The 15,733-nt window shown below is 38.1% G+C and overlaps 1 protein-coding gene across 39 annotated transcripts in view; it reads left to right on the top strand.

Annotated features, from left to right (window-relative positions):
• Positions 1-15,733, top strand: part of ppil4 (peptidylprolyl isomerase (cyclophilin)-like 4) — an 892,903-nt gene that overhangs the window by 204 nt on the left and 876,966 nt on the right. For all 39 annotated transcript variants that reach the window (XM_087296902.1, XM_087296922.1, XM_087296921.1 and 36 more), the window contains 9 exon segments: positions 835-902; positions 1,452-1,516; positions 2,174-2,291; positions 5,215-5,357; positions 6,839-6,935; positions 7,778-7,894; positions 7,999-8,123; positions 10,867-10,933; positions 13,390-13,501. In XM_087296902.1, coding sequence (XP_087153028.1) covers positions 835-902; positions 1,452-1,516; positions 2,174-2,291; positions 5,215-5,357; positions 6,839-6,935; positions 7,778-7,894; positions 7,999-8,123; positions 10,867-10,933; positions 13,390-13,501 — 912 coding nt within the window.

Raw genomic sequence — 15,733 nt, 5'->3', positions numbered from 1 at the left:
CTGCAACTTTGAGTTCTTGATCAAAAATGAGTAATAATTATTATAACAGGTGGTAATTGTGTGTCCATTCCAAGCAGTTTGGTTATTATATAATAAAAAATAAGCCTAGGCTGGTTGGCTGGTTTTAGCTGGTCGGCCAGTCTGGTTTTGGAGGGGTTTTGGCCATTTCCACCCTGGTCTTAGCTGGTCAGGCTGAAAAATGACCAGCTAAAACCAGCTTGACCAGCCTGGTTTAAGCTGGTTTTGGCTGGGCTCCCAGCCTGGCTAGGCTGGTGAAGCTGGTTTTAGCTGGTCATCTCCCACCAGGCTGGAAATGGCTGGAAACCAGCCTGGAAGTTGCCAAAAACCCCTCTAAAACCAGCCTGGTCGACCAGCTAAGACCAGCCAGCCAGCCTAGGCTGGTTAAAGCTGTTTTTATCAGTAGGGATAATAGTTTAGGGCTTAAATTTGTGTGATTTAAACTTGATGTTAAATTATAAAGTTCTTTTATATTCACAATTTTGGACTTTCTCCTTAATAAAATATAATTTTAGAAAATTATCATTTGCAAATTCTCAATAGGGAATGCCCCCAATGACTATAAAAGTATAACACTGTTCACAGTAGAGCTGTTTTGAAGTCATACTTGCATATGATTAGACCGAATAGTAAAAGTTACCATGGTAAACAATATAGTGACCGAGTCACAAGTTATCACTGAACAAATGTGCGAATATGAAACCAACTTACCTGAATGAAAATGGACTGTACTTATTAGTCCCGCTATTATGGGATGTTTTGATTCAAAGTGTTTTTCTAAATTATTAACTAAATGAATGTTCCTCTAATTTGCAGCCTCGCTGAACTTCCTGAAACTGTGCAAAATCAAATATTACAACTATTGTCTGATTCACAATGTTCAGGTAATACATCTTTCATTCTGTCTGCACCTAAAGAGACAGTTCACCCAAAAAAATGAAAATTCTGTCATCATTTACTTTTCTTCTGTTGAATGCAAATGAAAGTTATTTTGCTGAAAGCTGGAAACCTGTAACCATTGACTCCTGTAGTATTTGTTTATCTACTGTGGAAATCAACGTTTACAGGATTTCAGCTTTCATCAAAATATCTTCTTCCGTGTTCAACCATGACATGAGGGTGAGTAAATAATGTGTAAATTTAAATTTTTGAGTGAACAGTTCCTTTTAAGAGATGTTTTTTTTCTTATCTTAATTATTTTAGGTTTATGTTTTAGTTCCACTTCTTTAAAACCTGCTTTTAATGATAAAGCAAGTGTTTTTCTTATGGGAGGTGAAGGTTTGAGTTGTGAATGTTTTCAAAATCGCGTAAGACGAAGGTGAAATTAGATTATGGAATTTATTGCAGGTATCACTGAAATTAGATTCGTTTACTGTATGATTTGTAAATGATCATTGCTGTCGTCAGTGAATGTTGTTGCATCTGTTCTTCAGAGAGATTTCATCATTCAGACGGGCGACCCCACTGGCACGGGCCGAGGAGGAGAGTCTGTGTTCTGGTAGGAACGAGCGCTTCTTGAGGATGCACAATATTGGGGGAAAAAATAACTGATGAGGCACGGGCCGGTATACGATTCTGACAGTATGATAACCCAGGATAAAAATATGGTTTCGGGGTTTTGTGATTACTTCTCTAAAATATATTCTTTTTGAATGTCCGGGTAAAAAACAAAAACTTTTTTCCCTTTAAAACACAATAAATCTTATTTTAAGAAACATTTAAATATTTTGGAACAGTAGCCTATACATGTCCGGCTAAATAAATCAAATTAATTATTGACTTCTGCTGTCTTCATTCATTTCAAAAACAATTTAAAACAGCATCTTTGGATATCTTTTATGCTGGAGATACTGTTGTCCTAAAAAAAGTAAAGCAAAAGAGAAACTTTCACTTTATGTATTTAAATATTTTTAATTTTATATACTTTAAATATTTGTGTGTGTGTGTGTGTGTGTGTGTGTGTGTGTGTGTGTGTGTGTGTGTGTGTGTGTGTGTGTGTGTGTGTGTGTGTGTGTGTGTGTGTGTGTGTGTGTGTGTGTGTGTGTGTGTGTGTGTGTGTGTGTGTGTGTGTGCGTGCGTGTGTGTGTGTGTGTGTGTGTGTGTGTGTGCTAATTGAAGATGCATTGTATGATGGTACTGGTTTATTTGTTTCTAGTAAACTGTATGGTGATCAGGCACGCTTCTTTGAGTCTGAGAAAATGCCAAGGATCAAGCACAGAAAGAAAGGGACCGTGTCTATGGTGAACAACGGCAGTGACCAGCACGGCTCTCAGGTACACTGCACACAAATCAGTCAACCTTTAATCAGTCCACAAGCTCAGGCTGATCTCAATGGAAATTTCCTTATTTGTTTTTTGAAATGTTCCCTTCATCTCAGGGACATGAGCTACTATTAAAATCCTAAAACACACAACAAAAACTGGACTTGATTTAGTTGCCTTAGTTGCAGTCATCATTGTTCAGGTCCACATTAAAAATGAATATGACAAGAGAATAAAAAGCATCCGCTGCATAAAACGCATGCCAGAGTAGTTGGCGGTTCATTCCGCTGTGACGACCATTGATAAATTAGAGACTAAGTCAAAGGATAAACAAATGAATAATTGAATGAATGTCTCTAATTAGTGAACGCAGTATAAATCTGAATGTTTTACATTTCTATAATGGCCTGGATCTAGAGCACAAAGCAAAGTGGAACAAACATTCTATATCTAGGCCATACACACACACACACACACACACACACACACACACACACACACACACACACACACACACACACACACACACACACACACAACCTGCAACAGAAAACTTTTTTTAGACATTGGCAAAAAAAATCTACAAAACTGGCATAACTCAAAATAAAATACTAAAGCAAATGATCTATATGGAACAAGCATGGCCACACACACTCAGACGCACAGCTGTTTTAGCTGTTTTTTATTTTGTGTTGGTTTTATTTGCTGTTTTATTTAACTTTCATTACTTGTTGTAAAAAATCATAATAACCTGCAGATGGCAGCAGTTTAATTACTAAAATATGAGCCACTATCCAGAAAGCTTTTACATTGAGTTGGTTCAGAAAGCTGGTAGGTTCATAAGCCAAATTATAGTGTAGTTGCAAGTTTATGGAGTAAATGGGAAAAAGTTTATTATATAAAAATCACATTTCCTCATGTGATATCTCTGTAAAAGTCTGGGGGATGAACCAGAGGGGGATTTACCTTTTTTAATGAATGAATGAATTTATTTAATTATTATTATTATTATTATTATTATGCATTTTTTTCTGGGCCAATCAAAGGTTAAAGGAAATTTCCAATTGTTTTGTAAATAGGCTCATTTTACAGTAGGGCTGCCACAAAACACTAATTTATAGATTAAATTATTTATAGAATAACTAATTTATAGATTAGATCTAAAAGATTAATTTTATTTAAACAGTTGTTAATTTTATATTAATAATCAACAAAGCACCACGCAGACACAGTAATAATATCACATAAAATGATAATGAATTTCATTTATGAAATATGACAAAATAGATTACTTTTCAGTTTTAATGTGGAAGCTAGTTTGCTTTTTTGTAAACAAAATGCCTGAATATTTATTATTAAAAGTGAAAAACAAATAATCTATGGCAAGAGATATGCTAAATTGGGTACAAACCATCAGTGAATTAAATATTTTCTGTTTTATTTTATTTTTTTAAGGTAGAAATGATTTATCCTGGTGGTCCATTCTGCTAAAGCGACTGCTTTATATCCAGGGTTTACACGGGGTCTTAAAAAGTATTAAATGTTAATAAATCAATTGTAAGAAAATGAAGGCCCATAAAAGGTGTTAAAAAGCCTTAATAGTGTTTTACGAGGCCTTAAATTTTATTCAAGCACTGTCCAAAGTGTTCAAGAGTGTAGTTAACTTAACATTTAGTGTAAGCTAATTCTACTCATTTGAAAAGAGTTTTGAACTCAGTTAATTAAATACCTCATTACTTCAACTTAAATAGAGTAAGTTCACAGTACTCATATAGACTAGATTTTTAACTCAAATGGTTTGTAGCAATCGGTTTCCTCAAACGGTTTGAGTTGCCCTAACTTATTGGGTTTTACAGTACTCAGTTGGTTTGAGTTCTCTTCATTTATTGGGTTTTGCTTCGTTTACTCAAATGGAGTAAGTTCACAGTACTCATTAGGATTAGTTTTGGAACTTAAATGGTTTGTTGCAATTAGTTTCCTCAAACGGTTTGAGTTACCTTAACTTTTTTACAATGTAGATTTATTTTCCTCTTAATATTAACAACAGCGTGCTCGATCTACGCGATTGGTTCAGGCCTGCTAAGCTCCTCCATCTGGGTGATGTGACATACAGTAAATTGCAACCAACGCGGGAAGGTGATGTGACGCTCTTCACATGTACAGAAACCAAAGAGTGAAACAGACGGCAAAATAGGAAAATGCAAGTTTGCGTACTCCTGGTTGGAGAAAGACAAGTTTAAACAGCCTGCCGCTAAAACCATGTAATTTATTTTTTCAAGGTTTGTTTCTTTCGAGTTTATCTGAGTTCTGTTGCACGGTTGTGCTCCATTTATTTATTTAACTACAGCTGTTTATTAGCAACTGTTCATTAAGTTAAAGGTTTGATACTGATTAGAACTTGAAGTGGCGACGAGGTCTTAAATTATTCTGAGAAGGTCTTTAAAAAGTCTTAAAAAGGTATTGACATTTTCTTTAGGATTCCTGCAAATACCCTGAGATCTTAAGGAATAAGCTGAAGCACAACCATCGAGTGCTGCTTAACATGTTTTCGCTTAGAAACAAAAATAAACTACTGCTATTAATAATCTGTCAGGCTTCTGCTTATTAATTTCATTTTCTGCAGATGATAAAATCAGATGATAGCCTACATGAGTACGAGGCCAGACAACCAAAGATTATGATTTACACACCGTGACTCTTTTTAAACTCTTTTCTTATTTTTAGCAAGATGCTAACTGTCTAATCAGAAATCCAATGATTTATGCTAAGCTAAGCTAAAACCGCCCCCACCAGACCTGAAGAATGGCTGAACGGATAATAGCATGGTAAAACTCAACTGCTAAACTCTAGAGGAGATTCCAAAAGAAGTGGAGTGTTCCTTTAACAAACAGTCAGGGATTAGATCTGAGAGTTTTTCTTTTCTGTTTGCTCCTAGTTTCTGATCACCACAGGAGAGAATGTGGATTATTTAGATGGCGTTCACACAGTGTTCGGAGAGGTCACGGAGGGTATGGACGTGCTCGCTAAAATCAACGAGACCTTTGTAGACAACGACTTCATCCCCTTCCAGGACATCAGGTAGGAAAAAAGTGTTTAGAGAGAGATTGACTAACTTTAAATTAATATATATATATATACAGTTGAAGTTATTAGCCCCTCTAAATTATTAGACCGCTTGTTTATTTTTTCCCCAATTTCTGTTTAACGTAGAGCAGATTTTTTCAACACATTCCTAAACATAATCATTTTAATAACTCATCTCTTATAACTGATTTATTTAATCTTTGACATGATTACATTAAATAATATTTTACTAGATATTCTTCAAGACACTTCTATACAGCTTAAAGTGATATTTAAAGGCTTCACTAGGTTAATTAGGTTTACTAGGCAGGCTAGGGTAATTAGGCAAGTTGTTGTATAACGATGGTTTGTTCTGTAGACTATCAGAAAAAAATTAGCTTAAAGGGGCTAATAATTTTGTCCTTAAAATGGTGCTTAAAAAAAATTATAGGTTGGAAGAAGTTTAAAATTTTTAATTTAATTAATTAATTTATTTTTAATTTTTTTTCTGTAAATTTATTTTTATTTTATTTTCATTTTTATTAATATTAATATATTTTTTATTTAATGCATTTCCTTTTCATAAATTTTTTTTATTAATATTTAAAATAAAATTAAAACTGCTTTTATTCTAGCCGAAATAAAACAAATAAGAATTTCTCCAGCAGAAAAAATATTATCAGACATACTGTGGAAATTTCCTTTCTCTGTTAAACATCATTTGGGAAATATTTAAAAGAGAAAAAAAAAATCAAAAGGGGGCGAATAATACTGACTTCAACTGTATATATATATATATATATGTCTCTGTTAGTATATGACTCCTAATATGCAGAATCAATGATGATGCATTGCATGATACATGCGCATGAATGATTATTTCCAATAATCAGTGTAAGGGCTTATCATCACAATATATGGTTTGCATGTCACGAGCAAAGGTTTTAATCCTGTTTACAAGCAAATTCCATTACTCAAATTATTCCATGGGAATTGTGGGGAATTAGATAATTTTCAGAAAATCTTACATATGTACGGTCTGGACAAATGTGCTTTATTTAGGTACTTGCAAACCAGGACCTACTTTAACAGTGAGATTAGATGTCTGGAGAACCATCCTCCCAACTTAATCGATTTAGTTATTGACGTCTGTAAGGACAACGATTTATTCCTCCATCAAATCCACCAAGGAGCACTCAACAAATGACATCAGACTAAACTGGGAGAGAGAATCCAACCTAGTTATCTCAGAGGAAGACTGGTTGAATATCTGCTCTGTACAGGCCACTTCTTCCAGCTCTGGTATGTGGTGAGATTTTTGCTGGAGGAATCTTACTAGATACTTTAAAACCTTCAAGTTAACATGGTTGCAAACCTGAGAGAAGGAGAGGGGACAGTGCTGGAGGAAATGTGGGGAAGACCTAGCAAACCATTTTCACATATTTTGAAGTTGCCCAGCTTATAGTCTCATATAGTTTTGTGCTGTGTTATTGCAGGATTAATCACACAGTGATTCTGGATGACCCGTTTGATGATCCAGCAGGCCTGCCGGTTCCGGACCGCTCACCTGAGCCCACCAAACAGCAGCTGGATGTAAGTAACTTCATTTAGTGTGCCTAGCCTAGAACCCTGTTTGCTGTTAAAAACCAGCCTAGAAAGCCACCTGTTGTTAAAAACTAGCCTAGAGCGCCGTCTGCTGTTCAAACTAGCCTAGAGCGCCGTCTGCTGTTCAAACTAGCCTAGAGCGCCGTCTGCTGTTCAAACTAGCCTAGAGCGCCGTCTGCTGTTCAAACTAGCTTAGAGCGCCGTCTGCTGTTCAAACTAGCCTAGAACGCCGTCTGCTGTTCAAACTAGCCTAGAGCGCCGTCTGCTGTTCAAACTAGCCTAGAGCGCCGTCTGCTGTTCAAACCAGCCTAGAGCGCCGTCTGCTGTTCAAACCAGCCTAGAGCGCCGTCTGCTGTTCAAACCAGCCTAGAGCGCCGTCTGCTGTTCAAACCAGCCTAGAACGCCGTCTGCTGTTCAAACCAGCCTAGAACGCCACCTGTTGTTAAAACCAGCCTAGAGCGCCGTCTGCTGTTCAAACTAGCCTAGAGCGCCAACTGCTGTTAAAACTAGCCTAGAAACTAGCCTAGAGCGCTGTCTGCTGTTAAAACTAGCCTAGAGCGCCGTCTGCTGTTCAAACTAGCCTAGAGCGCTGTCTGCTGTTCAAACTAGCCTAGGGCACCGTCTGCTGTTCAAACTAGCCTAGAGCGCCGTCTGCTGTTCAAACTAGCCTAGAGCGCCGTCTGCTGTTCAAACTAGCCTGTTCAAACATGTTTGGAAGAAGCAGAGGATGAGGAACAGATAACAGAATAAACAGTTTTGGGTGAACTGTCCCTTTAAAGAGCTGTAGATGATGTTGTTCAGTGAGTGATCTGTGTTTGTCCATGTTTCAGAGCGGTCGTATTGGAGCTGATGAGGCCATTAATGATGACGAGGGCAAAGATCCCGAAGAGCTGGACGAACTGATAAAGGACAAGGAAGCAAAGACTCAAGCCATTTTACTAGAGATGGTACGTGTCTTCGCTTGCACATTAAAATCTCCAGTAAATAAATACGCCTCTGGAAGCTGCTGTTGGTAAACGTGTGAGGGCTTATGTGTGTTTCCTACTGAAAGGTGGGAGATCTGCCAGATGCCGACATCAAACCTCCAGAAAACGTGCTGTTTGTGTGTAAACTCAATCCTGTGACTACAGATGAAGATCTGGAGATCATCTTCTCTCGCTTTGGCCTCATTAAATGGTGAGATGGCACATTTCCTGCTGCATTACTTCCACTGATAATGAGACCCTCATACTTTGTCGATTAGGGCTTGCAACCTAAAACGAATCGGGGCTTTATTTTGCGCATCATTTCCTCATAGCAAATTAACGGTAAGAGAGGGTTTTAATATGCAGTTGCTATGGAAATCTTCAGGTTGACGTCAACAGAAGATGCACCACTCCAAACACAGAAGCAGACGCTCAGTCTTTGATTGAAGATGACCAAAACAAACACATTTTTTTTCAGTGAATTAATTATTCACCTCAAGAATAGCACTGTGAGCTATCTTTAAGGTAAAATAAACAGCGTAAAGTTGGATTTCAAGGGGACTTTAAGGTAGTAGGTGAGTTTAGGTAGTGGGTAGGCTTAGGAAAGTAGAATAATGTTATGAAGATTATGTACTTGTAAAGCATTAATAAAGAGCCAGTATCTGTATTGTAGATTATTATATGATTGCAGATATCTGCATTATATGATTATTATATTATCATATAATTATATCCTGGTAAGAAGCCAATATTGCATGTTTGTACATCTGCAGGAGTCGATCTATTAACTTTGACTATTAAACTTTTAAACTAAGCACTTATCTAAATCTTATCTGGTGGTGTGTTTACTGTTTCACAAGTCTGTGATCGAGCATTAAATATTATTTGCATATGATAAATATTGTCTAATGCCTAAATATTGATGGCTAAATCATCATATTTCCGCCTTCTTTCACAGATTTTTAATGTATAGCGAGTTTTATTTTGCATTATTATTATTATTATTATGCATCCTTTTATTTATTCTATTGTATTTTTTAGATTGAGAGTGAGAGACTAAGGGCTGGGTTGCCAGGTTCAAGAATATTTGCCCCTTTTGATTTATTCTATTTAATAGCTTTTATTATATTTTGAGATGTATAGAAAAGAGACACTGAGGGCAGGGTTGCCAGATCTAAGAGTATGTTCACCCTTTAGTTAATTTTGTTTAATAGATTTTATGATATTTTGAGATGGATGGAAACACACTGAGAGCAGGGTTGCCAGGTCCCAGAAATGTTCCTGCAAAATATCAACTCAAAACCCACCAAAAATCGAAAAGTTGCCGAATGCAAAACAAACCAGTCATAATTGTTGTGAACTGATGTGTATACATGACTTGAGAGCTGAATACAACTATTAGAAAATAACTTTAAAGTTGCCATTAAAGTTGTGGAAATGCTAAATCATAAAAATTTGTCTCAGTCTGGAGTGTAAAAAAATATACTCGTAATGTCCGCAACATCACCTGTAGGTTTTTGAAAGGTGCAAATCAAGCTACAAGTGGGCAGGGCCTACCTCCACCATCTTGTCATCATGCTGACCGTGCATTACTCCAGGGCTACTGAAAATGTCACTCAAGGGGCCATCCCTTAATTATGCAGAATTTTAAGGCTTAATATAAGTTAAATGAATGAGTTATTAAAAATTCACCCACTCACATTTGTCATGAAGGGCAATATTACCTATAAATATGAAAATTATTTATTTGTATGAGGCTATAAACATTTTTTTCTGTTGTGAAGTTAGGCTTTTTAACATTAGAGCCAATAAAAATGTGCTCTGTTTTGGAGCCGGCCCCCAGTGGCCAGTCAATGAATTGCAGTTTCAGTTACTTCCATATTACTTGAGCGGGAGGTTTCCACTTGGTTTTGATCCATTGATGAAAATTATAAAGTATATTTAAGAAACATCAGGAAATCTTTACTGATTCAAATGATTTTTGGCATTAAAGATAATGCGTCATTTTGACCCATTCATTGTATTTTCGGCTATTGGCAAAAATACACCCGTGCAACATGAGACTAGTTTTGTGCTCCAGAGTCACATTCATCTTCTCTGATAACCTCATAAACCTTCTTATAGATCGTTACTTTCTTTTTTCTCTCTTCTCTTCTGTCAGCACTAGTATCTGAAGACTGAAAAGTAGTCTGAAATGAAGCAGCACTGGCTGAGGCTTTAACCTGAAACACGCTCTGCTCGTACCGTTTTAGCAGTAGGCAGTATGTATAGCACACGCAGTATTTTCTGAATGCACGGAATGCCCAGATGACCTCGCTGAGACTGTGTGTTATACACTGTGGGAGAAGGCATCCCATAATGCAACGAGACTTTCCATTTCAGATATGACAGATGAACTGGATTATAATATCTGCAGTGTTTCAAGCTCACAGCATGACATTGCATTAAAATGGTTTTGATTTTTGACTCGGGATTTTGCTAACTGGATTGATCATGCTGCGTGAAGAAGTCATACAACAATAAAACCTGCATACACACACACACACACAGTGCTCTGCAAAGCTTTTTTTTTATCCACTTCTCAGTGAATATAGGCCATGTATTTTGGTGCATTTAAACAACACAGATTTATTAAACGGATATATTTATTAAAATAATTTTTTTGTCACCAAACATATTTCGAAATTGAAAGATGATACAATTAAATTCAAGCAAAATATTGCAAAACAAAAAAATTACAACCTACAAAATTTTTTAATTATTTTGCTTCTCTTGATTTTTCCCCTTTTTAAAATTTGTATTTAATATTTTTCTATAACACATATATTTGGCTTTACTAGTAATTGCAATTGTAATTTTCATTAAATGCAGGCACCAAAACAGATTGTCTAGTCTTTGAGGTGTTAATTATTAATCTCCTGGCTTTAATCTAATATGTCGATGTTTACTTGCAGCTGTGAGATCATCAGAGACTGGAAAACTGGAGAATCTCTGTGCTACGCCTTCATAGAGTTTGAAAAGGTTTGTAAAGTCTCCAGTGAAAGTTAGTTCATGTCTGCAACCACTGAACACGTAAATGCTAACAAACTCACTCTAACAGGACATGTTAAACTTTCCTGTTTTAAAGGTTACCTATCTATTTTCTCTTGCTTTATACACTCTTTGACTACCGTTTCTGTTACTGCTTTTACTGATTAATCTGGTAGTTTTGTTTTGTAAAAATGTAAATATCAGTCACAAGTGAGCACATCATGCGGTTCATCTTTGCAAAATTGTTAGAATTCAGCCACATTGAATAGTTTTTGAGCATGGACTGTCTTTTTAATGTCATTCCACAGCAACTCAGTTAGATTCAGGTCAGGACTTTGACTAGGCCACTCCTAAGTCTTCATTTTGTTTTTCGTAAGCGAATCAGAAGTGGACTTTACACTGTCCACACAGGGCTATGATTTTAGCTTTCCTTCAATAATAAAAATCTTTGTTTAATAAAAACCGCATAATGTGTTTACTTATTTTGACGAATGTTTAAATTAGTTTCATGACCTGAAACATTAAAGTTTGATAGACATGCAGAAAAATCAGAAATCAGAAAGGGGGAAACACTTTTACACAACATTGTATAATATAAAGGAATTATAACAAGTTAGGGCGAGGCAGTGGCGCAGTAGGTAGTGCTGTCGCCTCACAGCAAGAAGGTCGCTGGTTCAAACCTCGGCTCATGTGGCGTTTCTGTGTGGAGTTTGCATGTTCTCCCTGCCTTCGCGTGGGTTTCATCCGGGTGCTCCGGTTTCCCCCACAGTCCAAAGACATGCGGTACAGGTGAATTGGGTAGGCTAAATTGTCCTTAGTGTATGAGTGTGTGTGTGTGAATGTGTGTGTGGATGTTTCCCAGAGATGGGTTGCGGCTGGAAGGGCATCCGCTGCGTAAAAACTTGCTGGATAAGTTGGTGGTTCTTCCGCTGTGGCGACCCACAGATTAATAAAGGGACTAAGCCGACAAGAAAATGAATGTATAACAAGTTATTTAGTTATATACTGGATATATATTTAAGTGAAGTATATTCACATATAGACATTTTATTTAACAGTAATTATCGATATTTCTGTGTTTTGTGCAGTTGTAAGCAGGAGACATGTTCTCAGTGACACACATCATCAAAAAGCATGTTTACCATCAATCTGTCTCATTATAAGCCTAGAAGAACTAAACTACAACTGTTAGCATTAAGAAAGTCTTTGGTTAAAGTACAACAGAGCCTGATCAAACTCATTTTTAGTGAGCTCACATCTTTAACTCTTTCCCTGCCATCTGCATTCAGGTGGTGATAAAACATATCATTAAACAAACACATCATTATAGAGTAAAATGCTTTTTGTTTAAGGGTGCTTTCACATAAGCACTTTTGGTCCGCACCCGGGTTCGTTTGACATCATAGTACGGTACGTTTATCTAGTGTGAACGTGTCTTCTGAACTCGAGTGCGCACCCGTGAACCGTACCCGAGTCCGCCTGAAAGAGGTGGTCTGGGGTACAATTCATGCGAACTCTGATACGGTTCAATTCTGACGTGAATGCAATCGTACCAAATCACAGAAGTGAACCGCCAACTGTACAATAAACTATCGTTTTCACAATGTTCGTTCGTGTTTGTGTGTGTCACGTTTTGTACCTTGGTGACACTCGCGGGACTGAGCCAGGGCAAACACAGTGATACACAGTGATGTCTGCTTGTCTCCTCCAAAAACAGCTGCTGCAGACTCTGTGTGATGTTCTGAATGTTTATAATATGTTTGCAGCAGATGGACGCGAGTCGCTTTCTGTATGTCCAAAATCAAAAGCTTCAGTAAAAGCAGAATGACCGCAATAAGCGGAAGTCTTTCCATTTTGGCGCTTGCTTTTGTGACCGTCACCTAGCAGCGGCCGTAAACAAAACAGCAGCTCGATGACGCAAGTGTACCGGGGTTCAGAAGGAAAAAACAGTGTGAACACAAACCAACCGACGAGGTGGCAGGGGGAGACAATCGAACTTGGGTACGGTCCAGGCAAATGAACCAAGTGTGAAAGCACCCTAAAAGCAGAGGCTTGGTTCTTTGATAAATAATATGGTTATATATTATTTATAGCCATATACATTTATATATGTCAAATTTCAGGTGAAAATCATCAAAAATGCTGACGGTGGCTGTTCTATATCATAAACAACAGAATGCTAATGCTTGTCTTATCAGATTTGGTAGTGTTACCAGTGCAATCTCCATAAATGTAGTGCAGAAAATTCACAGAATCGCAGTCTGGAGTCCTGGTAGACTTCTGCCAGCTACAGGTTTATAGTTTTATCTTGCATATTATTTACCATTTTTGTATAACATTATTAGCTGAACACATCTTTAGTTGACCTCAGAGCATATCAGCTTCTGGAACCGGATACTTAGTGAGTCATTGTGGAATAATGAATGCTGTTGTATGTATTTGCTAAGGAGGAGGACTGTGAAAAGGCGTACTTCAAAATGGACAATGTCCTGATAGATGACCGCCGCATTCATGTGGACTTCAGCCAGTCTGTCTCTAAGATCAAGTGGAAAGGCAAAGGTGAGAGCGTCCCTGCTTATTAGACACACTATCCCATTAATTGCACTGCTGTTTATTTGCTGGTGACGATTCTCCCCAGAAACATTGTCATTATTTACTCACGCTTCACTTGTTTCAGGCCTGTGTGAGTTTCTGTCTTCTGTTGAACACAAAAGAAGATTTATTCTGGAAAAAAAAGCAGCCGTTATCTTGCATTGTATATTTTATTCCTACTATGGGTGTCAATGGCTGCTTTTTTCCAACATTACTTAGAATAATTTGCTTTGCGTTTAACAAAATGTGAAAGAGTTTTTGAAATTGTTGCAGATTTATTTACAATTAAAAAGCTGAGAAATCACATGTACATCAGTGTTCACAGCCTTTGGCGTGAAGCTCTAAACTGAGCTCAGGTACATTCTGCTTCCACTGATCATTCTTGAGATGTTTCAGCAGCTCAGCTGTGGTCAATTCAGTTGATTGGACATGATTTGAAAAGGCATGTCTATATAAGATCCCAGGGTTGACAGTGCATGTCAAAGCACAAACCAAGCATGAAGACAAAGGAATTGTCTGTAGACCTCTGAGACAGGATTGTCTCGAGGCACAAGGATGGGGAAGGTGACAGAAAAATTTCTGCTGCTCTGAAAATTCCAGTGAGCACAGCGGCCTCCATCATCCGAAAGTGGAAGTTGTTTAACCACCAGGACTCTTCCTAGAGCTGGCCGGCCATCTAAGCTGAGTGATCAGGGAGAAGGGCCTTAGTCAGAGAGGTGATCAATAACCCAATGGTCACTTTGTCTGAGCTCCAGCGTTCTTCTGTGGAGAGAGGACAACCTTACAGAAGGACAACCATCTGTGCAGCAATCCACCAATCAGGCCTGTATGGTAGAGGGGCCAGACGGAAGACACTCCCCACCTGGAATCTGCCAAAAGGCATCTGAAGGACTCTCAGACCATAAGAAACTAAACTCTCTGCTCTGATGAGATTAAAATTGAACTCTTTGGAGTGAACGCCAGGTGTTGCGTTTGGAGAAAACCAGGCACCACTCAACACCAGGCTAATACCACCCCTACGGTGAGGCATGGTATTTGGCAGCATCATGCTGTAGGGATGTTTTTCAGCAACAGGAACTGGAAGACTAGTCAGGATAGAGGGAAAGATGAATGCAGCGATGTACAGAGACATCCTGAATGAAAACCTGCTTCAGAGTGCTCTTGACCTCAGACTGAGGCGACGGTTTATCTTCCAGCAGGACAGTGACTCAAAGCACACCGCTAAAACATCAATGGAGTGGCTTCACAACAACTCGGTGAATGTCCTTGAGTGGCCCAGCCAGAGCCCAGACCTAAATCCTATTGAACATCTCTGGAGAGATCTGAAAATGGCTGTACACCGTCGCTTCCCATCCAACCTGATAGAGCTTGAGAGGTGCTGCAAAGAGGAACGGGCAGAAATTCCCAAAGACAGGTGTGCCAAGCTTGTGGCATCATATTCTGAAAGACATGAGGCTGTAATCGCTGCCAAAGGTGCATCAACAAAGTATTAAGCAAAGACTGTGAATACTGATGATTGTGTGTAGAATGTTGAGGAAGTCAATGAATTTAATCAATTTTAGAGTAAGACTGTAACAAATAAATGTGGAAAAAAGTGAATCTCTATCAATACTTTCCGGATGCACTGTATCACAGACAGTTTGTTAGATGACCCCCAAACTCTGAATTTAATCTACAGCACACTGTCAAGATAAGCATCATGATATGTTCATGCTTCTACTAGTAAGGTGTCTGGCCTATTTATCACATTTTGAGGATCAATTCGAGGACACCAGAATACTTAAACAGATCATGCTGCCCTATGCTGAAGAGGAAATGTTCTTTTATATGAGCATTTCAACAAGAAAGTGACCCCAAACACACCAGTAAGCATGCAGCGTCTTGGTTTCTGATCAGCTAGACCAAGGGTGTCCAAACTCAGTCCTGGAGGGCCCGTGTCCTGCATAGTTGAGCTCCAACTTCCTCCAACACACCTGCCTGGAAGTCTAGTATACCTAGAAAGAGCTGGATTAGTTGGTCAGGTGTGTTTGATTGGGGTTGGAACTAAAATATGCAGAACATTGGCCCTACAGGACCGAGTTTGGACACCACTGAGCTAGACTAACATTATGGAGTGGCCAGCCCAATGTCCAAACCTTAACCCAAGAAATGCAGATGAATTGTGGTTTGTTGTGCAATCATGCACCTGTTCAAAAAAGC

The sequence above is a fragment of the Danio rerio genome, chromosome 20 (genome assembly GCF_052040795.2).
Source record: "Danio rerio strain M-AB ecotype USA chromosome 20, GRCz13ab, whole genome shotgun sequence".
NCBI lineage: Eukaryota > Metazoa > Chordata > Actinopteri > Cypriniformes > Danionidae > Danio > Danio rerio.
The sequence above is the reverse complement of the archived record's forward strand: the minus strand, read 5'-3'. Positions and strand labels throughout refer to the sequence as shown.